This window comes from Humulus lupulus, chromosome 6 (genome assembly GCF_963169125.1).
Source record: "Humulus lupulus chromosome 6, drHumLupu1.1, whole genome shotgun sequence".
NCBI classification, from domain to species: domain Eukaryota; kingdom Viridiplantae; phylum Streptophyta; class Magnoliopsida; order Rosales; family Cannabaceae; genus Humulus; species Humulus lupulus.
The window spans coordinates 172,934,448-172,957,784 of record NC_084798.1 but is presented as its reverse complement, the minus strand read 5'-3'; the positions used below and the strand labels follow the sequence as shown (position 1 = coordinate 172,957,784).

The 23,337-nt window shown below is 33.9% G+C and overlaps 2 protein-coding genes across 3 annotated transcripts; one reads left to right on the top strand and one right to left on the bottom strand.

The window, feature by feature from the left end:
• Positions 1 to 413: 413 nt before the first annotated feature.
• LOC133782730 (equilibrative nucleotide transporter 8) lies at positions 414 to 2,413 on the top strand. 2 transcript variants are annotated; one of them, XM_062222100.1, is made up of 2 exons: positions 414 to 1,084; positions 1,640 to 2,413. In XM_062222100.1, the coding sequence occupies exons 1-2, from the start codon at positions 598 to 600 to the stop codon at positions 2,335 to 2,337; spliced, it is 1,185 nt and encodes a 394-aa protein (XP_062078084.1). In that variant the 5' UTR covers positions 414 to 597; the 3' UTR covers positions 2,338 to 2,413. The 2 variants fall into 2 exon arrangements, with proteins under 2 accessions (XP_062078084.1, XP_062078083.1); XM_062222099.1 differs by having other exon boundaries at positions 1,628 to 2,413.
• A 427-nt stretch (positions 2,414 to 2,840) lies between these two features.
• On the bottom strand, positions 2,841 to 4,322 carry LOC133782731 (uncharacterized). The gene is made up of 3 exons (XM_062222101.1): positions 3,622 to 4,322; positions 3,339 to 3,511; positions 2,841 to 3,160 (listed from the first exon to the last, which is right to left on the bottom strand). Exons 1-3 carry the CDS (start codon positions 4,252 to 4,254, stop codon positions 3,034 to 3,036), a joined length of 933 nt encoding a protein of 310 aa, XP_062078085.1. The 5' UTR covers positions 4,255 to 4,322; the 3' UTR covers positions 2,841 to 3,033.
• Between the last annotated feature and the right edge of the window lie 19,015 nt (positions 4,323 to 23,337).

Here is a 23,337-nt window from a genome sequence, read left to right as displayed (position 1 = left end):
TTATATTTTATATATATATACATATATTTGGCATTTTAAATCACATTTCTTTTTGTGAAGTGGTAAAGTTTTTTGAAGTTAAGGAAAAACGTATGCCACCCAGCTTAGCTTAGCTTAGCTTATAGCTTACCCCATGTGTAGCAGCATAACATTAAAGGGTACCTCCCTGTTAATAAGGCCCATCCATTTTTGTCCCCACTTGGCATAAATCTTCCATATTCATAAATCACATTTGATTCTGAACTCAACCCATCAATCAAATCGATGAACCAAGAAATTAGAGCCATTCAGCTGCCGATATGTTGGCTCTAGTTTGCTTCAGTCATGGTTGGTCTTATAGTGACTTATCTGCCTTTAAAGTGCAAGAATGTGCATAAAAATTGTAAGCCATAGATTTTGGCTAGCCTACTAATTAGCCTCGCCACTCCAACTAGCCAAAGCCTTCTAGAATGAAGCTTGAATATGCTTCTCTTGTCAACTATATATATCATTTCCCAATTCTTGAGTTGCCCCCCTTCCATAAATGATGTTTTAAGCTCCAACCAAGACTGCTAAAACATCCTAAATTGAAAAAAGAAAGGTACAAGTAGAGTAAGAATGATTAATGTTAAGACTCCTGCAGACCAACCTGAGCCAAGAGACACTTACAAGATTGCTTACATTATTCACTTCTTGCTTGGTGCTGGAAATTTACTTCCTTGGAATGCTTTTATCACAGGTGTTGACTACTTTGGCTTTCTCTATCCAAACAGGCATGTTGAGAAGGTTTTCTCTGTGGCTTACATGAGTTGTTCAATCCTAGTTCTGGTTCTGATGCTAATTTGGGGTAGCTGTTATGGGAAATTGAGTTCAAGGCTAACACTCAACTTGGGATTTTCTATGTTTGTTCTATCTTTAATGGTGGCTCCGCTGATAGACTGGGTGTGGTGCACAGAATCAAGTGAGAAAACCTATGGAGTAACAGTTGCTTCGGTCGCAATTTGCGGTATAGCCGATGGTTTAGTTGGTGGAAGCTTGATGGGATCAGCTGGAAGGCTTCCAAAACAGTACATGCAAGCTGTTTTTGCTGGAACTGCTTCTTCAGGTACTGCCTGCATTCATACTTTTTCATACTTGTTAGTTGTTTTGCCCTTCTTATTCAACACAGATAATGTTTTAAATTGTTATACCAGCAGATGAACCAAACTTAAAATATATGATTAAGCATGCTATATATGCTAGGCGATCTTAAAAGTTGACCAAGTATGTACACAACTGTCTTTGTTTAGTTATGGAAGAGATAAGGACATTGACCCTGTAATATAAAAAATGAGTATTAATAGATTCTTATGGCACTGTGGATTATTCTGCAATTTAAGCTTATGGTACCATAATTCAAGTGATTCCTACGGAAGTACTGCCATCTTTTCATTCAAATACTAAAATTGAATTAGCAAACAGATGAAAAAAAAGGTGGTGTGAATTTTTTTATTGAAAGAAAATATGAACTTGAGCTATGCACACTTGATAGTCTTGAAGGTAATAGGAAACGACAGTACTCAAGTCCTTATTTCCCATATCGTTTTATGCAAACCTATTAAACAGAAAACATAAGAAATTAACTTAACAAACCTTTGACAAAACCTAGTCTTTGCTGCAGGTGTTATAGTTTCATTCCTGAGGATTTCAACAAAAGCATTGCTTCCACAGAACTCGAAAGGTCTTCGAACAAGTGCCCACTTGTATTTCCTCTTCAGCACTATGATCCTTTTATGCTGCATAATTTGTTGTAACTTGTTATACAAGTTACCGGTCATGCAGAAGCATAGCAAGATTGAACAAACTGCGGACCCTTTCTGTTTAAAACCGCAGATTTTCGCTGTGGCGCAAAAGGTCCGTTGGCCAGCTTTTGGAATTTTTATAATCTACATAGTGACTCTTTCAATTTTTCCGGGGTTTATAGCTGAAAATCTGGAGTCCAAGATTCTCCAAGACTGGTATCCCATTTTGCTGATCACAGTGTATAATATTGCAGACTTAGTAGGCAAGTCTTTGACAGCCATATATATCCTGCAGAGTATAAATAAAGCAACTTGGGCTTCCATTGCCAGACTCCTGTTTTATCCTCTCTTTACAGCTTTCCTCCATGGACCAACATGGCTGAAAACTGAAGTCCCAATGGTGGTTCTGACCTTCATGCTCGGCCTTACCAATGGTTATTTAACAAGTGTCATGATGATATTGGTCCCTAAGTCTGTGCCAGTTACAGATGCAGAACTATCTGCAATTGTTATGGTTGTATTCCTAGGACTTGGGTTGGTTGGTGGTTCAGTTCTTGGTTGGTTCTGGATTATCTGAACTTTGTTATTATGTAAACTTATGAAATCAATGATTTTACTTGAAATAGATAATAGCTAGACAAAGTTTTCTATGATGAGAACAGAGTAGTCTGATATTATGCATCAGCCATTTTTAGCTTGGATTTACTTGTGTCAAATGATATCATAACATTCTAGCAAAGGTTACACATAGAGATAACAATGTAAAAGCCAGTAAGACAACTTTTAACCGAGGCAAACCTCTTTTACAAGTTCTTTGGCACCACTCATCTATGGCTCTCTTAAAAATATTTCCAAAAAAACTAATCAACACATTGGAAAGTGGTCATAAAAAAATAGTCCAAATCTGGAAAACTTTTCTCACCCACCAAATAAACAAAAGGAGCAAAAATTATTGGCCACAACCAACTGCATAACAATTCAATTTGAGTTCAGATGTTCAACCATATGTTGTTAAAACTGAGATTGCAATTCATTTGCCCAACAAAAATAAATCTTAAGACAAAACTGTGAGAAAGAGAGTAACAAATTGGTTCTACCTCTTTTATTCATCCTAACATTATTTTACAAGATGAAACCAGAGCTATCGGTTAATATAGCGCTTCTAGTCACCCAAAATTTTTACGAAAAGGGTTAAGGAGAAGTATATAAACAAAAGGCCTGGGAAGTTATATCTAAACAATTATACAACTGATCCTGAACAAAGGGAGAAAGCTTAAGAAGCAGCAGCTATAGGAGTTGTTCCACGAAAGAAATTGGGTGTTGATGCTGTATTTGTCTCTTCCTCCTCATCATCTTCTTCAGAATCCCAAAGGAAATGAGCATATGATGCTAAAACGAAACTGCACAATCCATACAAAAAAACTCATATTAATTTACAAACCCCAAATTCAGTTCAATCAAAACAACATACCAAGCAAACAAAATAACAATTACTAACAAGTATATATGAGTCTATGAACAAAGTTAAGGATATCAAGACTATAAAATTCAGAATTGAGCATGAAAATTGAGTCTTACCAATCATCTGGGGAGGCCTTAACAGCTTGATCAAAGTAAGTTTCTGCTCTTGAAGCATCCTTGTGACCTTGCCATATCAAATCGGCATACATGGATAGAACATCACCATCATTCGGGTTGGATAATATCGCTCTACCACAATACTCTTCAGCTTTCACAAAATCACCGCGTACCTAAACCAAAATTTCCATCAAAGTTAGATACATTTACAACTAAAGCTTAAAAACACATTAAAAGATTTGTATATTTTTCATTTTTCATACACAAGATCTAAAAAGCTTACATCTTTTAAATACTTGGCGTAATTGCTCAGAAGAAGAGAATTCCCCGGGTTGGCCTCGATCATTTTCTGATAATACACATCAGTACTCTGCTTCCCATGATTCGAATCCCAAGACCCAGAATTCTCATCATCTCCACCGTCCGATCGACCATTTCCACCACCCCCACCACAGATCTTCCCACCGCCACCACCAACTCCACCCCCTACCAAAACGCTCACCAACCCATTACCCCTGGATCCAATATAAGACTCTTCGTCGAGCCCAGAACTCGAAAACAAGCCCACGCCACTATCCAACGGCGCCGTCGTGGCGCACTTAAACCCATAACACCTATCATCCTCCTCTTCCTCCGAAAACCCACTAAGGGTTTTGTTGAAAGGCTTCTTCTTTGGCATTGCGAGGTCCCGGAGATCGGTCTCCGAGAAAGCCCGCGTCATCTTCGCCGTAGCCGAGTCCCTGACGGGCGATACTGAATATGACGAAGAAGAAGAAGGTGACGAGGAGGAAAGAGAGAGTGATATGGAACGGGTTCTGGGTATATGGCTAACTATCTCGGGCTCTGGACACGAGTCCTTTGACTGAGATGAAAACCATTGATTCAGAATCGGCGTTGACGAGCTCCGTAGAAGCATTTTTTTTAAAAGGTCTAGAGAGAGAGTTCTCAATCTCAAAGGTCAGAGTAGTCTGAGAAAAAGAAGCCCTGGCGATGGTGCTTTTATCCTCGACGATGATGAGGAAGAAGGAATTCAATCTCAGCCGTTAATATTTTGTGTCATGTAAAAGACAATCAACGACGCACTGTGACTCACGTGCTTTTTTTTATTACCCAATGCCGTGTTTGGCTTTGCAAAAAGTATTACCACTTGAACCATTTTCATTTGAGTAATACTCTTTAAATATGCACTTAAATATTATTAAAATTAAAATTTATTATTTTAAAATGTAGTGACACATTATTATATATAATATTTGGGTACATATTTTAAGTACATATATCATTAGTCTTTTTTTTTTGTTAATTATTGCAAAAGGTGAAATTAATTATAATTTCTATTTGCTGATGGAGGAGAACAGAATGTGTTGATGTCGTTCAAGGTTAAATTGAAATAAAACATATTTGAAAAGGTACAAATAATTATATAAAAAATATAGAATAATACACGGAAGAGCATTTCTAATAGATGATATACTCCATCTTTTAAAATACCTCCCCAAAACACATATTTTTATATTTTACCTCTAAGTTTTGCATTATATCATACATCAGTTTCTTTATATATTTTTCTAAATCATTTAAATATTATATTTTTAAACATATTTTATTAATGAAAGTAAAATAAAATAATTGAAAAAGAAAAAATAAATAATAAATATATACTAAATGGGAGAGAAAAAGCTTATAAAGAAAAATAATAATATTAAAATATTATATAAAGGATATGTAAATGTAGATATTGATTAACTAGAGTTTGTGCATAGCTATTATAAATATATGTATAAAGAAGCTAATGGAAGATGTTTTTTGTGAGTTTTAGATAAATATTACAGAGAAAGTGTATTACAAAATACATCACCAAAACATATTTTTTTATAATTTACTTCAAATTTTTACATTATACCATACATCAGCTTCTCTATTTTTTTTCCTACATCATTTAAATATTATATTTTTAAAAAAGTATTTTATTTATTTTAAGAAATAAAATAATTAAATATAATAGTATCACACTCACATATATATATACACACGAAATTTTATAAAAAAATAATAAAATATTTATAGCTTGATAAATAGTGTTTCACTACATATAAATAAATACTATTCATTTAGGTAAAAAAATATAAGTTTGCATCACTCATTGGAAGACTATTTAACTATTTTTTCTCTATATTATAAAGAATTAGACATTTTAGCTCATCCATTGGGAGTGCTCTAAAAAATAAAATGTGACAAGTTAATATCAAATATTTTAGTTCTTGAAAGGAATAAGTGTTAAGCATTTTTTTCGATTTATTATGATTTTTTTTTCTGAACTATTACCACTATCAAATCGTGACACTTTAATTTTTGACCTTGTTAAAAATTCCTCATGAATTATTCATGCTACTGAAATGTGGGACTTTCATATAATTTTGATAACAGAATGGTGATGTGGCGATATTGGAGTGCTGATATGGCATTGTCACGTATATAATTTAAAAAAATAAATATGATTTTACTCTCGAACTATTACCATTACCAAATCATACCACTCGAATTCAAAATTTTAAAATTTAAATAATATTTTGAATATTAAAAAGAAAAGATAAAAAATATTAAACTAAAAATTCATTTAAATTAAATTAAATCATACAAAATTAAAAAATCATAGGCGATACTAAAGCTAAATGTCACCGAGGAATACGCATGAGTCTAGACTGTCAACGATGTCACTACCCATGCCAACTTCGAGCTCACTCAAATGCATGCCCAATTTTTTGTCACCATCAATTTTTTTTTTTAATTTCAATTGATTTTTAGTGTAATAATTTTTTTTCAGTATTCAAAATATTGTTTAATTTTAAAATTTTAAAATTTGAGGACAATATTTTGTATTGATAATAATTCATAGAGCAAAAATCATATTTATTCTTTAAATTATAAACAAGACTTTGACATAGCAATACTACATCGACGCTCAAACTACCACATTAACATTCTGTTAACAAAATTGGATGAAGTCTCACATTTTTAGTAACCTAAATAATTTAGAAGAAATTTTTTGGAGTTTGAAAATTTCAAAACGTACGATTTGTAGCAATAATAGTTCTAGAAAAAAATCATAATAAATATTTTTTTTAATCAGCCATATCTATATTTTTAATTAGCCGTATCACAACTATATAATAATATATTTAACAACCCTTTTTCTCTTCACAAAAAAGCACTTTTCAACTTGAAAATATTATTATATACTCTAACCAAACACAACTTGAAAATATAAAATTGGCTTCTCCATTTGCACGCGCTACGCAGGACGAGATTGGGTGGACTACTATTGACATTAAACAGTGGTGGTGAACCCCACCTTAACAAGCTCAAGTGACATGGGGACCATCACAACCGTCAAAATCATTCACAAATGAAGTTTCAACGGCTCGATTTAATCAGAGCACGTGACTGCGCCCGCCTCTTGCTCCAATAGTATAGGGACTTGGCAGAGTACGCTGGCGCCATGAAAATGAGGGGCGTTGGTGCGAGTTAGTTTCCTCGATTTTCCTGCCATTAACAAAAGTACATTTGAATGTTAGAAATGGACGATTTTGCCACTGAAGCCAAACAAGTGGCTAGGCTTTGCTTTTTAGTGGGGCTCAGTAAATGACAAACATGTTGGAAATTGGGATGGGTGGAACCACGGCTGTATTCAACCACCACCAGGCCCGTCAAGTTGTGGCTGCTATTTGCCACCTGCTTGCCTATGCTTGGTGCAGATTTGTCGGGCTATTTTGTAATTTAGTCATGAGAGATATTTTTTTAAGTTTATTTTATTTCTGGTGTGTTATATTATGTGTGAGTATCACGTTGTTTTGTGAGTACCAATACTACTACCATTATTGGTACGGAAATCGTTTTTTCATTTATTCAAATAATAATTTATTTAATTGTAAGTTATAATGTGCGGGCTTAAATCAAAAAAAGTTCTACTTACTTTGCACAGCAAAAAAATAATAAGCTATTTTTTCTTAATCTTCCTAAACTAGTCCGTCCATAATTTCTATTCCTCTCTTCTCGTTCTTTTCTCATGGCCCTTCCATCTACAACAGCCATAAAACCACCACTATCACAACTTTTTTTTAACGATTTAAATTAAGAAAATATTCAATTTATATACTAATTTATACATTTTGAATAAATTTGAGTATGATTTTATTGGCTTTTTTTACGATTTTTTTTTCATATATGAAACAAATATGTATAAATTTGATTGTATTGAATGTCTGCACTATGTCAGTTCCATGAGACCTTATAAATCAAATATTTTTTATGAAAACACATTTTTTTTTCATGGTGCTCATTACCTATTTGACCGTGTCCAATATAATTCTAGCAAGAGACATGCTTTTTCAATCAGGTGTCTGGTTTGGGTAATTTTTTAATATGAGTATTTTTTTTAGATCTACACGTTTGAAATGTGTATATAATCATTTGAGAAGTTTAAAGCTTGAGAAAAATACCAAAATTTAAAACATTACTCCAATTTCGGTCGTGCCGTAAAGTTTTACACTGCCAAATGTGGATATAAATATCTCAAGCGTGTAGATCTAAAAAAAAATATAAAAAAAATCACATCAAACAGATACCCAAGTGAATTATTATGTATCTTCCAAGAATTACATCGAGCAGTGTCGAGCATAACATCGAGCACTATCGAGCTTCATCGATTTTGCCATAAAAATTATTACGTATCTTCAAGTGACTTTTGCCAACTCGATGGGTCTCAATGTCAACTCGATAGGGCCTTAAAATCAAGATTTTCATGAAAAAATTGACTTTGCTCGATGAACTCGATGGTTGCACGATATTTGTTTGATACTGGTCAATGGTTCCTCAATGTGATTCTTGCAAGATGTGTAATTTTTCACTTTGATATCCATTTAGGGTGATTTCTTTCTTTTGTTTTTTTTTTAATTTTGGTATTTTTTTCGAGACTACACATTTGAAATATGTATATACGCATTTGAAAAGTTTAAAACTTTAAAACATACCAAAACATGTATTAAATGTGAGGCATGTGTTTGCATTTTTGTATTTTTTTTAAGCTTTACACTTTCAAAATGTGTATATATACATATCCATCATGTTGATATTGAAAAAATACCAAAAAAAAAAAAAAATACATTAAACAGATGCTTTAGTGAAAAATTATGTCTCTTCTAATAATTGTATCGAGCACCATCGAACAATATCAAGCAACTATTGAGCATGGCATCGAGCACCATCAAGCTTCATTGATTTTTCCATCAAAAATCATGTTTTTCATGCCCAACTTGATGCTCGTTGATGGTGCTCAATGCTATCTTGATGGGGCCTTAAAAATCAAGATTTTCATGAAAAAATCGACTTTGCTCGAGAAAACTCGATGGTTGCACGATATTTGATCAATGCTGCTCGATGGTTGTTCAATGCGATTCTTTCAAGAGGTGTAATTTTTCACTCGGGTATCTATTTGAAGTTTTTATTTTTATTTTGGTACTTTTTTTTTTGAAATATACATGTTTGAAATACATATATACATAACTTAGAAGTTTAACTTTTGAAAACACACCAAAACATTTTTTAAACGTGAGGTATATATGTTTTGCATTTTTTTTCCAAACTTTACACTTTCAAAATGTGTATATACTTATATCAAACGTGTATATCTCGAAAAATTACTCAAATTAAAAAAATACCCCAAATGAATACCTGAATGAAAAATTATGTATCTTATAAGAATCGCATCGAGTATCATCAAGTAATTATTGCAAGAAAAAAATGGAGGAGGGGTGTGGAAGTTGTGGACTCAAAGAAATTAGGTGGTGATGATAATGTGGTGGTGGCTATCGTGGCTCTCCCAATAGAATAAAACAGGAGAGAGAAGATAGAAAAATAAGATGACTTAAAAAATGAGAGGAATATTATTGGAAACAATAAAAAGAATAACATTTTTTTTTTTATATATTAGTAGTGGTTAGCCCCCCCACATAATGAGAGCCAATTTTTTAAAAAATTACCACTTTTTATATGTATAAAGACTTCCAAAATTTTTTAAAATATTATTTTATATATAATTATTTTTTAAATAATAAATTTTGTATAGAATTCACTACCACTCCACTCGGCGGCCGTGCCTCTCCTTATGAGTCCACAAAATGCATGGAAACTCAAAGTTCACTTTGGTAATCTCTCTCATATTCTTGCTCTTTTTTTTTATGTAATAGTTATTAGATTGTCTTGAAATTTATATCATATGATTTGACACATTAATTTAATAAAAAAATATGTGTTTTTGTAGCCATTAAGTAGTTACAGCGTAACTATCTCACTTGCATATAAAATGAGATAGAATCCATTGCTTTGTTAATTATTCAAATATATAATTTATTTTACAAAATTGGTACAATAAAAAAAAAACCATTTCTGCTTTGGACCAATTGTTTTTTTAATAGTTTTAAATAAGGTTATTTTTTTAGTTACTAATATGCCTTCAATTTTAAAAAAATAACAAGATGGAATTTTTTTTTTTCATTTAAAAAAAACAATAGAAATTATATGAAAATTTTAATGTCTTTTTGCTAACCCTAAAATTGTATTACTGTTGCAAAATAGTATATCAAACCCCCTCATCAAACTAATACGACTCACGAGAAATAGTGACAACGAGTAGGATGATAAACGAGCATGCCCCACAAGCAACTCTCTCCAAGTTTGTAACCGAGGTCGCCCCATCACTCCGTTACATGGATAAAGCATCGAGCATGCTTGCACATCACCAGTATACGTACAAACTACATATTGGGAAGACAAGTCGCGACTAGGTACAAATGTCAAAATTCACTTATCCGACTACCACTATCAATATTGGTGTACTTTTAATTTCAAAAACAAAAAGATTTCGATTATTGGTGTCCTTTTAATGTTAAAGTAAGTTATATACTTAACCATTAATTGTTAAAATTATTACTTAGACATTGAGATAGTCATCCAAAAGTCATTTTTCTCAACTATGATTGAACCTATGAATAATTTGTAAAAACTTACAATCCATCGCCATTTTTTAAATTAAGACAAAGAGCAATGTTATGGGTGAGTGGTGAGTACCATGTATATGCTTCTTACAAAAGTTGTAAGCGTTATTTTTGTCCTGCATTATTTTTCATGTTTAAACATTATTTTTATGTTATAACACTGAAAGTTCAGTAGTATGTAATTTCTATTTCAGCACACACTACTACAAAAACACTTTTTTAGGACACTTTTTTAGGGCATTCGTCTACATGCGAGTCCTAAAAACAACTACTGGGCTTTTAATGACTCGCAAATAATTTATTTTAAGGCTCGCTTTGCGAGACCTAAAAACTGATATGTGTCCTAAAAGTTTAATTTTCTTTTAACAAAAGTTCCTGGACTTTTTAGGACACTAATTGAAAGTCCTTAAAAACACATTTTAGGACTTGCAATAAGTGTCCTAAAAACATATGTGGGTCCTAAAAAACCTTAATAGAATATAGTGTAATATTAGTGGTGACTTTTAAGAGCTCACTTTGGGTGTCCTAAAAGAGTATTAAATTAAGGGCTCCCAAAGCGTAACCTAAAATCTTTTAAGTAAAAAATGACAAATAAATTAATAAATTAAAGTTTTATTTTAATAAATAAATTAAAAAAACAGATTTCTTTTATTTTTATGTTTAAAAAAAAGAAAGAAACCTTTATTTTATTTATTTGGGTTATACCCGAATATTGTATTTTAAAAAAAATTCTGACTAAAACTAAAGTCTAAAACACACACTAACTCTAAATATTTCAGCCTCCCTCTTGCTTTCTCAGATTTTCCTCCCTCCCGACCCTTTTCTCCCCTGCCTTTCCAAGTTGTTGTTCTCCCCATCCCGACCCTTGCTTCTCCTCGTCTCCCTTAGCCTTTCCAAGACCAAGACATGGTCGTTTCCAACGTCTCCCGCCTAGCTGACTACGGTGCCACAACTGACCCCCACGTCGTCATCGCTCTTCACGACTGCTTCTCCAACTTTGGCGACGCCGTCGACGAGATCCGCGACTCACTCAAGCAGATGAGCCACATCAACACCAGTGACTCACGACGGGTGGGGGGCTCGCTGCAACGGTGGCTCGCGGAGGTGGGACTCACATCTCAGTGGCTCGCAGGTAGTGGCTCACAGAGGCGGTCTTGGGTCTTCATTTTCAGGTGGTGGCTCGCAGGTTGTGTTTGTATCAAATTGTATCTTCATTACTTTCTATTTCTTATTTGTATTTGTTTGGATCTTTATTACTTTGACATGAAAAAGTTTTGTTTGAGAATCAATTAACTAATCATATGTTATTCTGGTAGATTGTATATGTAACGCCCTGGATAGCCAAAACCGCTACACTGTGTGTTTATAAAGTGCTAGACTTGCTAATCAAGTCATTAAAGTAAAAGCGTGTACTGAAATAGTAGAGGAACTAGGATTAAAAGTGTTTGGTCTCAAAAGTACGTTTTCATTACTAAACATTGTTTACGAACATGGGATCCCAAAATTGACAGTTTAAAAGCCATTTACAAAAGTTACAACGTTTAGATACATCGACTGGCCATACTAAGGCAAAAGCGAGCTGTTAGGTAATCTCTGTCCTGACACACTCCTCGACCGTGGTGATCGAACGGCTGGCTATGTACATTACACCTCGGAGCTCTCCACCTCAGGCCTGGTCCAGCTTGCCCTTGCCCTTACCTGCACCACGTAGCACCCGTGAGCCAAGGCCCAGCAAGAAAACACAGAAACAACAGAGCATGAACAACTAGTAACAAATCAATTACACATATAGCATCTCATCAACTCAAGTGTATCAACAGTCAAGTATTTCATAAACCAAGCATCTCAGCTCAAATACATAGTGTACAGACGATAACCAGGGCTAGCGCTCACAGGCAGCTCCCTCTGTTATCCTATTATTTCCGGCACTCAATGGCCAATTCGCGCCCCGTGCGCTAAACTCATGAACGGTACTCTTAGACCGCTTATACGTGTCCCTTGGCATAATACCAACGATGACACAATACAACACTCGGGAGCACTTAGTCCCACTCAAAACCATACACTCGGGTGCAGTTTTCTTACCTTTAGTCTGAACGGTTATTGAATTATGAGCAACGCCCCTCAAGCACGATTCGTTGCCGAGCCCAAGCTCTTATCACCTAACCACAATCAAAGTATAGGGTTTCATAAATATCCAAATATAGGTTTCCAATTTACAAAACTAACTCCCAGGACTCATAATTCCACCAAGCACGGTGGTGAAACCAAACCCGAGCACCCAAGACCACTCTCCATGCCTAAAACCCTCAAAATCCCAAGTGTGCAACCAAGGGCTGCGGCCCCCAAAGCCTAGCCGCGGCCCTTCCTCAAACAGAAACTAACCCCACTTTGAACCACACACGCGCCGCGGCCCTTGCCTTGGGCGCCGCGGCGCGCCCCCTTGGCCGAACCTCCCTGCCTTCTTTGCATGCTAGGGCCGCGTCGCTCTAGAACAGAGCCGCGGCCCTCCCCTTCGAACCCAATTTTTCCACCATTCAAGAGCTTAGAACCTTACCTTAAACCATCCCAAAACTCCCCAACTCTTAACCACCTAATTCCCAACCTCTTAGCATGATCTAAATAGCATAATCTCCCAAGAAAACATAGCCTAACCTACTCAATCACTTCCCTTCAATTTCTGCAACCCAAATGCTTAAACACACATAAACCAACCACCAAACTCAATCTAAGACCTTCAAACCAGAAATTAAAACTCACCTCTGTTGTAGAACCTCTTCACCAAACTGTAGCCAAGCCAAGTCTCCAAAATCTCCTCCTTAATTCAGCCTTAAACACCATAACCAAACTTGTTTCAGCACCCAACTAAACCCAGCAAAAATTCATAATTCAACCACAGAAAACAGAGTTAAATACTCACCTTAATCCCTGTTCTAAAGCTTGATAATTCTCTGAGCTAGACCTTCAACTCCTCACCCCCAAATCACAGAAATCCCAGCTTGTTTCCCCTTTGATTCACTGTATTTTTCCTTCAGTGTTTTCCTTGAACGTGAGCAAGAGAGAGAAAAAGAGCCTAAGTGCTAAATTAAGGTCGGTTTATATTTCTTCTAAAGGCTTCCGTAAGTCTGAATCGCGTGTTAAGCTAACCCCGAGGCTCGGGGTACCGGAACCGTCCCCGAGGCCAAAATGGTAAAATCCCCCATTATTCCCGCCTAGACATCCTAACCTCGAATATATCTCCATAAATTTATTTTCATGTCCCGGTAACCCAATTCACTATCCGCTTTCTAATAACATTCCTGACTTCTCTAAAGTCATAACTTTAAATCCCATTATGACTTTCCCGCTATCTGACCCTAGAATCGTCTTGAGTCGTGCTCAATGAACCTGTCCACATAATAATGTGGTTCTCACATTTATCACATATTCATATACCACATTTTATAATCATATAAACAATATTAAACACATAATTATTCATTAGATCACAATTATTCCAATAATGCCCTCCTGGCACACTAATCAAGGCCCTTAAGCCTTATTAGTGAATTTGGGTCGTTACAGTATATAATCATATAATATTATTGGTGTACATTAATCTTTGCATATGCTTTTAGTTATCTCAACAATGTTTACTTTGATTTTGTTTTTGTGTATCTTTAATATATCCATTCAACTAATCATAGTAATATTTCTAATATTTTCTATAATATATTTATTTTAAATATATAAGTATATATTTATTATTCATTCGACAATAGTGGGATTTAAAAAAAAATTGGGCATTTTACCCAAATATTGATTTATAGAATAAAATTATAATTAATTAAAAGGTACTCAACGAAATTTTTTAGGACACACATTGTGAGTCCTAGAATATTATTTTTGTAGTACTGAAAACTTTTTAGGACTAGCACCTCAGTTTTTAAGGTTCTCAAATAGAGGAATCGCGCCCCGCGAGTCCTAATGCGAGTCCTAAAAAGCCTTTTTTGTAGTAGTGACGTGACTTGTTTAGCTAGCTTTTCTATTTTGAGCCCTAGCATATATATTCGTTTTGTCCGTGTTTCCCTTGTCTTTTTTAGCAGCTAAAAAGTGTTTTCTCCAAGAAACATTCTCTGAAAATGGTCTGAAGCATTTGATGCTTCATTGTTCATTGCCCATGGCGTTTTGGTGATTCCTCACCATTCATCTTACGTTTTCTACTGTAAAGCTTGAAGGGATTTCAAGCTAAGTCTCAAATGGAGCTTAAGCAGTAGCTGGAGGGAGTCCAGCAATGTACAAAACCAGTGGGAGGCTGGTTACTTGAAGACTTTCGCAAAATAGGGAGTTGTTTGTTGTTTGCAAACCAAATTAGAAGGGAGTTTTAATTTGTGTGTTGTGTTGTTTGTATATGTAAAAACTCAGATTATTTTAGTGGATTTGTTTTACCTCTGGGCTAGGTCCCATAGAGTAGGTTGTGAGAAATCATGCCTGTACCGTGTAAAAATGATTGTGTCATTTTTATTATTCTTGCACTTATTTTTGATTCAAATCTGATTTTAATTTGATAAATTGACTGGGTAAATAAGTAGCAGTAGTTTTAACTAACTTTAAAAAATAATGAAAAATTTAACAATGGGGTGGCCGTTTGGTATAGTTGTGTTGTGGGAAAAAACAACTGTAGCTGTGATGTGTGTGGTAAAGAGGGAAAAACGGTTGAGTGTTTGGTAAATTATAAATTTTAAAGTGTTGTGAGTAGGAAAAGTTGTATCAGAGTGTTTCTTAAACTATATATACATACAATTAGACGTTTGTTAAATATTAAAAGAATAAAATAGATATCACATTTATTTTATTAAAACAAATTCACAATTACTAAACATATCCAGTGAATTTCAATATAAATATTGTATTTATTTAAACATGTTAAAATTAAAATTATTTTATTTTTTATTTTATTTTTCTAAAACATGAAATTGATATTTTTTTGATAAATTATAATTCAAAAATATTGTGAGATGCAAAAATAATATTATAATGTATTATAAACTCTATACTGAGGTGGTTTGTTAGTTTAAAATTACTAAAATAAAATATATATAAAATTTAAATATTATTTATTTTATTATCTTATTAATTTATTTTAAATATTTTTTATTTTGAGTAATATATAATAAAAAAGTAAATATATTTAAATAAAATATACATTTACTCCAAAGATTTTTTAAAAAATTGCTTTTGGAAAATCAACTTTTTGAATTAATAAATTATACAACTTAGCTTTAATTTTTAACTATAGCTTTTCCATAAATTATTTAATAAGTTGAATTCATACAGTTTATTAAATACTTTTATTGCATAACTTCTTCGTAAAGCAACTTTTAGTTTTTTTTATAAGTTGCCTCAGACATACTCTTAATGATGTATGGAGTCAAATAGTCTCAAATAGAAGTATATTAAGAAAAATAACACCAAAATTTTCAATTATTTTTATTTTTAAATTGGAGTACATCACTTCAAGTGGTATTATTAAAATTAATCTTTCCAACCAATGTAATGTGATTTTATCTTATCATTTAGAAGTGACACAAAAGGTAAGAATAACCATATTGAACCCATTGTCTTTAGAGTGTCAAACAAGCACTAATAGACAAGCATTATCAATTATTGAACCATTGTAATGTAAATAAATTAAAAAAAAAAAAGTAACTCAAATCCATCATTGAAGAACTTCCCTTCCATCTTTTCAACTTGTGTGTTGGTCCTTTTTGGAGAAAAAAATAAAAATGGCATTGTCTTTCATCATCAATTATTCGATTTTTAAAAAATGCTAATAATAATAAAAAAATGAACCAACGGAGGTAGGCTTCTCTAGGTGAAAGACAAAGTTTAGGGTCGTTTTCTAAGTACTATTGGTAGTTGTATATAGACAATGAAATTTCCATTACTTTCCAAAATTAATTTTTAACTTGACATTCTAATTGGCTTAAAAATAATAGATTCCCATTTGACAGTGAAGAGAAAAAAACACACATAAAATATTTATCTTGGCTCAATGAAGATATAAAATAATATAGTAAGAAATCATTTATGTGGCAGGGAATAAGCCTAGAGTTAGTGTGTATGTTTAACCAAAGAATTGTATCATAATCAAATAATATTATAAGAATAATTTTTTTTGATAAAATTATGATAATCAATAAAAGCTTAATACCACTAGTTTGGATCATATTCTCTAAATTAGTATAATAATTAAGCACGATAATTAGTTTAGTGTATTTGGAGCTAGCATTGAATAATAAAGGTGACAAATATTCCCAATAAACTAACCTAATTGCCTAAAGAAAACAAAATACAAGTGTAGTTTAGACCTAAAAAGAAGACCAAGTAAGAAAATGAATAGTTGAACTCTATTCAATTTACTCCATGAAGGTTTTAGTTGATCAATAATGAAGAAAGTGACTAAAACATCTCCATCTATTTAAAGTTTGAAAATTGCACTAAAGACTAAGATATATCTACTAAACAAGAGAAATATATATATATATATATATATATTTATATTGTTTTAAGAACAACATTTGGTAGAGAGTAGAAAAAGACACATTGAAAGTGACTAACCAAGTTGTGTAGTATGCTGGAGATTCCATGTATTTGGCAATAGTAAATTCTAGCCTCGTACAGCTTTTTCAATCTAATTCAAACACTAATTTCCAAGTGTGTGCACATCGAACACAGCCTAGCCTAATATTATCTCCACAGAATCTTTTTCTTTCCTCTCTTTGCATTCTCCAATCAAAATGAGGGCAGTCTTCAAATGGGACCACTCCTAGGATTGACTACTCTTATTTTCATAGCTTTTTGTCACATGTTGATCATCGGTGAGCTTAATGCTACTTGTCAAATTTGTCATGTTCTTGCTTTTGGGGTTGTGTTGTGTCCAAGACTCACTCCAATCCAATGCATTTTGTAATGGGCTCTTCTTGAAAATTCATAAGGAAGTTTTTCTAAGTATTAGACAATAAATTAACTAAATTTTTATTGGATTTTCATTTATTTTTAAAAATATGGTAAGTTTACATGTTTTTTTTTTGGCTCAAAAAGAAAATTATAAAAATATGAAAGCGGGTTACTCTGTATTACTTATTATGCATGTTGTAAATTTTTTTGTAAACATAGAGTAAACCTTAACCCTATCATATTTCTCATAGCAATCAGTAGATTTGTCCCCTAACTTTTGTTATTAATATAATTTTATTCTTGGATTGTGACATAGTATTCTTTTGCCCCTAAATGGCAAAGTATTTTTTTACCCCTTACTTTTGACATAATATTTTTTTGCCCGCTAAATGGGAAAGTTAGTATTTTTTTTTACCCCCAAGTAAGTTACATATTATATTGGGTTACCCTACCCTGTATGTACTTATTACGTCTGTTGAAATTTTTTCGTAAACACAAAGTAACTCCTAACCCTATCATATTTTTCAAAATAAGAAAAAAATACCATACTTTTCATAGAAATTCTAATTAAGAAAATTCTCAATTTGAGATCCATTATGTGTCTAAGAGCAATGGAGATCTATGAAATAGTCCAAAGCCCATTATGATTTCTTACAATGGTTCATCTCATCATCACCGTCATCATAAGATTCCTTATTATTTTTAGTGAGGTCTTATCCTTTATTGAGTCCCACTTTGGCTAAGATACCTCAATTATCATACTCTATTAAGTAAGACAACACATGCCAGCATTTGGTTGCTAATTTACTTTCTATATTTTATAAATTCAAGTAGCTTTTTATGGGATTTGTATCAGTTGAATTATTTAATAACTTGTTAGTATAAAGACTAATTAATGATTTTTATATCAATAAAAGTTTGCATGAATTTAAATCCTTTCTACACCCTCTTTTAAGCCAATAGTGTCAAACACGAAACCCACGTTCAAATAGCGTATTTTGTATCGAAATATATAGCTGATAGAGAAATTGTTCGTTCACTCCATGACTTTGGCTTACTTTTGCCCTAGAATAATTAATTTTGGTATATGCTACCTAAAATTTGGTAAAAGTGATATCACTTTAGCCTGAATTATTTCCAACTATGTTAAAATTGGAGTGAATTCTGCAGAAGCAAATATATAACAATTGTATAATTTATTTTTAAGGCATATAATTTGACACACGAAAACTCAACTCAAACAAATTATATTCAATAAATCAAACCATTCAAAGACATTTATTCTAATAATAAGATAAAAGTGTTTAGATATGAGGCAAAATTTTATAAATTCTAAATTCATAACACGTTATTGGGATTGATAAGAGTAAGGAACAGGTGTAAATAAATAAATATTTTTTATCATATATACTCTTCTTTCTTTGTTGTAAAGGTACATCATGGAAGGAGTGTTAGAAATTTATGCTCAATATATTTAATTTATTTGTATCCACAACTTAAGTTCCGTTTGTTATATTATTTTATATAATATAATGTTTAGATTAAATAAAGTGACAAAAGTATTTGTCATATATTGTAACATAATATTGAGAGTTACAAAAATTGAACAAAAGTATTTATAACATGTTTTTGGAGTTACAAAATCAGTCACTAATTTGAAATTTCCAAAAAAATATTCAATAATGTGTAGATTGAAAGTTATACATTTCAAAGAATAAATTTCATAAGGTCATAATGTGATATGTGTTGGGAAAACTTATACATGATCTTTATTTATTTTCATGTAAATCTTTAACGCCCAAACGTGACTTCCACTTAGTGGTTGTCGTAGTATAGATTGGGCGGTCGATTCCACAAGGAGGCAAAAAAATAAAGTTAATTAATAAATAAATGTTAGAGATAAATAATATGAAGAAAATAGAACAAGTGATATTTTGTTGTTGTTTGGAGATTTAAATATTAGAAATAAAGATAGAATAAAGTGTGATGTAACAATAGGTAACAAGTAGGAATGATCAAGAGTCACCAATATGCATACTTATTTATTTGGATATTTGATTCACAAAAGTTACACAAATGAGAAGTTCATATCCCAACTATTCATTTGGAAGATTTAACATTGATGCACAAATATATTTTACAAAAATGTATTCAAGTGATTATTATTCTATACCATGGAAGGATGAGATAAATCTTATGAGAAATCTAAAAATGACATTATACCATTGGCAATAATGCAATAAAAGATTGAACATAAAACCTAACACAAATATTACTTTTACTATTTATAAAATACATAGAAAGAGTATGACTAATTCTATATAGATTTTAGCAAAAGTACATATATATGAGTGAGATGGAGAAAATGATAAAGATATTATCTATATTATTTTCACTAATTTGATAATACATAGAAAGTGCATGACAAAATCTATATACTATTAGTAAATATAAATATAGATAATAAGATGAAGAAGTAGAGATGAAAGAAAATAAATCACTAAAATATATAAACTTTAAGCACATGGTGAATCAAAAATACCAAACAAAATCATAGTGCATATAGGATCATCCTAACCTTCCTAAGAAGGTTAGCATAATATGCTAGACATTCTTATGAAATTCTAGAGAGAAAATATGAGAAATGAGACTAAAATTTGGTAGAGTTTTGCTACCTAAAAATTACATTCAAAATGTGAAATGAGAGTCCCTATTTATAGAGGGAGAAAAAGACTAAAAAGAAATTAAACAACAAAATGAGGTTTACAAAATAAATCTGAAACATTAATAATAAAATATGATTTTGAAAAATCAAATCTTATTATAAATATTAACCTAGTTATTTTGGTGTATGGTCAAAATACCATTTTTCTAAAGCACCAAAAAAGATGAGCTTTAAAGCTCAAAATGACAATTTTGTAAGGCCCAATACCCACAAAATATGGGCTGAAGGGTGGTTGTGGCAGAGGAGACTTTGACCTAGGGGCAGCCAATGAGAGGATGCCACGTTGGCAGGTTGCTGGACAGCTGGGGTGAGGCTGGGCTGGTCACGTTGGGCTTGCTGAAAGGAGGAGGCTGAAGCTGCATCAGATGGCCCTGCTGGGCTTTAGTTGTGTTGAAGGGGGCTGGCTGTGGAGATGATGTTCACGTTGGAGGAAGGGAACTAAACAAGGATTACTTCGGCATTGAGCTTGAGCTGGAGATTGCTTGGAGGCCTACGGACAGGTGGTAGGCTTGGAGTGCGCCACGTGGCGCGCTGGGGGAGAAGGGCAAGGAGGAGGTTGGGCCTTCAATTCTTCAAAAATGCCATTTTCTTCACTATATTTTCAGTTTTAATTCTTTCCTTTTTGCTTTTTTTTTTTTTTTTTTTTTTTTTTCTGTTTCCAAGTGCCAAAATACACTTTATTCTCTGCAAAATATAAATAAATTAAATTAAAATCACATATTTCCAATGTAAGAATATATCACATTAATTCTATGAAAATATTAATTAAAACTTAATTTATTTTGACAATTAAAATAAACAAATGTGCATTTTTCACCACTAATCACTAATATTAAACAAATTAATATGAGATAACCAAGAACATGTTTCTAAAATTGAATTCAAAGAGAAACAATGATAAGAATACTTATAGTATACGCAGTGGAATGAATGAGTCATTCCTTCAGTTTCTCAAACCCTTGTATCCTTTCTGTCGCAGAGTATTATCAAGAAACTGAACTGTGTCGCTCCACATCACTATGGCTGCTTTCTGGAATGACGACTGGCCCTACAAACCAAGACAAGTCTTTCCAGCATGCTTTGTCCTCACTCGCACACTTCCTGGGAAAACTTCCCAGGAGGTCACCCATCCCTAGATTACTCCAGGCCAAGCACGCTTAACCATGGAGTTCTCAAGTGATGGGCTATCGAAAAGAAAATGCACCTTCCTGATATAGGTAGTACCCATCAATCCATTTAAGCCCTCTTCAACTGTGTAGTCCCATACCTATACAGTCTTAGAATCATTACACTTGACTTTCCCCAGGCGGTGTGGGATTGCACAGCTTACCCGGTCTTTCCCCTTACGGATCACGGGATTTTGATTGTCACAATCACCCCCCCTTACGGGCCTGACGTCCCCGTCGGCCACACTTCCGGCTGGGTCAAGGCTCTGATACCATTATGGTATCAGGAACCCATAAACCTAGGACGCTCTGATACCAAGTTGTAACGCCCTGGATAGCCAAGACTGTTACACTGTGTACTTATAAAGGTGCTGGACTTGCTAATCAAGTCATTAATTTGAAAACGTGTCATTGAACATGTAAAAGCTAAGATTAAAAAGGGTTTTGGTCTCAAAAGACTAATTTCATATATTTAAACTGCAGTAAACATGGGATCCCATATAAAAGCAGAGTTAGAACAAGTTTACAGACTCTCAAAAAAATACATGAACATCCACTAGTCATACTAAGGCAAAATAGACAGTTTTTAGGTTCCATGTCCTTGCCTAGATCTCAACCGTGGCAGCCAAGCACCTGGCTATGTACATTCAGCTCGCCGAGCTCTCCAGTCAGGACTGATCTAACTTGCCCTTGCCTTTACCTGCACCACGTAGCACCCGTGAGCCAAGGCCTAGCAAGAAAACATTATAACAACTCACACAACAATAACAGACAAATAGTTCAATATGCATGCATTCCCATCAGATATTCCTCAACAGATATTCAGCATTTACAATCCAATTCAAGATACACTCTGTCACATATAACACTCATATCACATAATATTCAGGGCCGACGACTTAGGCTGCACCCTCTGTTTATCCCACTGACTCTGGCCCGCTTAAACCAAGCTCAGTGCATAATAAGCTGTCCTCGGCTACCAGTGGCCGAGTCGCGCCCTGTGCGCTAGTGAAACCCTTGGGACCCTTAGGCCGTTGGTTCACTAAATGGCTTGCATGGCATAATACCAACCTTTCAAGCATTTACCATAGGGAGCCCTTAGTCCCGTTACGTATATTCAACCAGGTGCAGTTTTATTACCTTTAGTCTGCGCAGTTATTGAATTACGAGCAACGCCTCTCAAGCACGATTCGTTCCCGAGCCTAAGTCTTTGTCACCTAGTCACAACCAAAGTTTAGGGTTTCATTAATACTCCAATATAGGTTTCCAATTACAAAACTAACTCCCGGGATTCCAAATTCCACCAAGCACGGTGGTGAAACCAAACCCGAGCACACTAGACAACCTTCCCGTGCCTAAAACCCTCAAAACTCATGAGTGCAACCAAGGGCTGCGGCCCTTGAAGCCTAGCCACGACCCTTCCCCAAAACAGAGCCAACCCCCACGCTGAACCACACACGCGCCGCGGCCCTTGCCTTGGGCGCCGCGGCACTCTCCCTTGGCCGAACCTTCTTGGCTCTTTTGCATGTTAGGGCCGCAGCGCTCTAGAACAGAGCTGCGGCCCTCCCTTTCGAACCCAGAATTTACACCATTTCTAAGCCTGAAACCCCACCTTAAACCATCCCAAAACTTCCCAACTCCTAACCAATTTATTCCCAACTCCTTTAGCATGATCTAAACAATATAATTCCCAAGAAAACACAGCCTAACACACTCTAATCTCCTCCTTTAAATTTCTGAAACCCAAGTGCTACAAACACTCAAACCAGCCACTCAAACCCAATTTAAAACCTCTAAACCAAGAGTTGAAGCTTACCTTTTCTGCTGAATCACTTCACCAAGCCAAAGTCAAGCTAAGTCCCCAATTCCCTCTTAATTCTGCCTTAGAACATCAAAACCACATTTGTTTCAACACTTAACCAAAACCCAGCTAGAACTCAGAATTCAACCACAGAAAAGAAGATTAGATGCTTACCTTAATCCCTGTGTTTAGTTCTTGATTTACTCCTGGGCTAAACCTCCAAATCCTCACCACCAAACTCAGAAATTCCAGCTTGTTTCCCTTGTTTTTCTGTGTTTCCTTTCCTTAGTTTTCCTTGAACGTGAAAGTGAGCCGA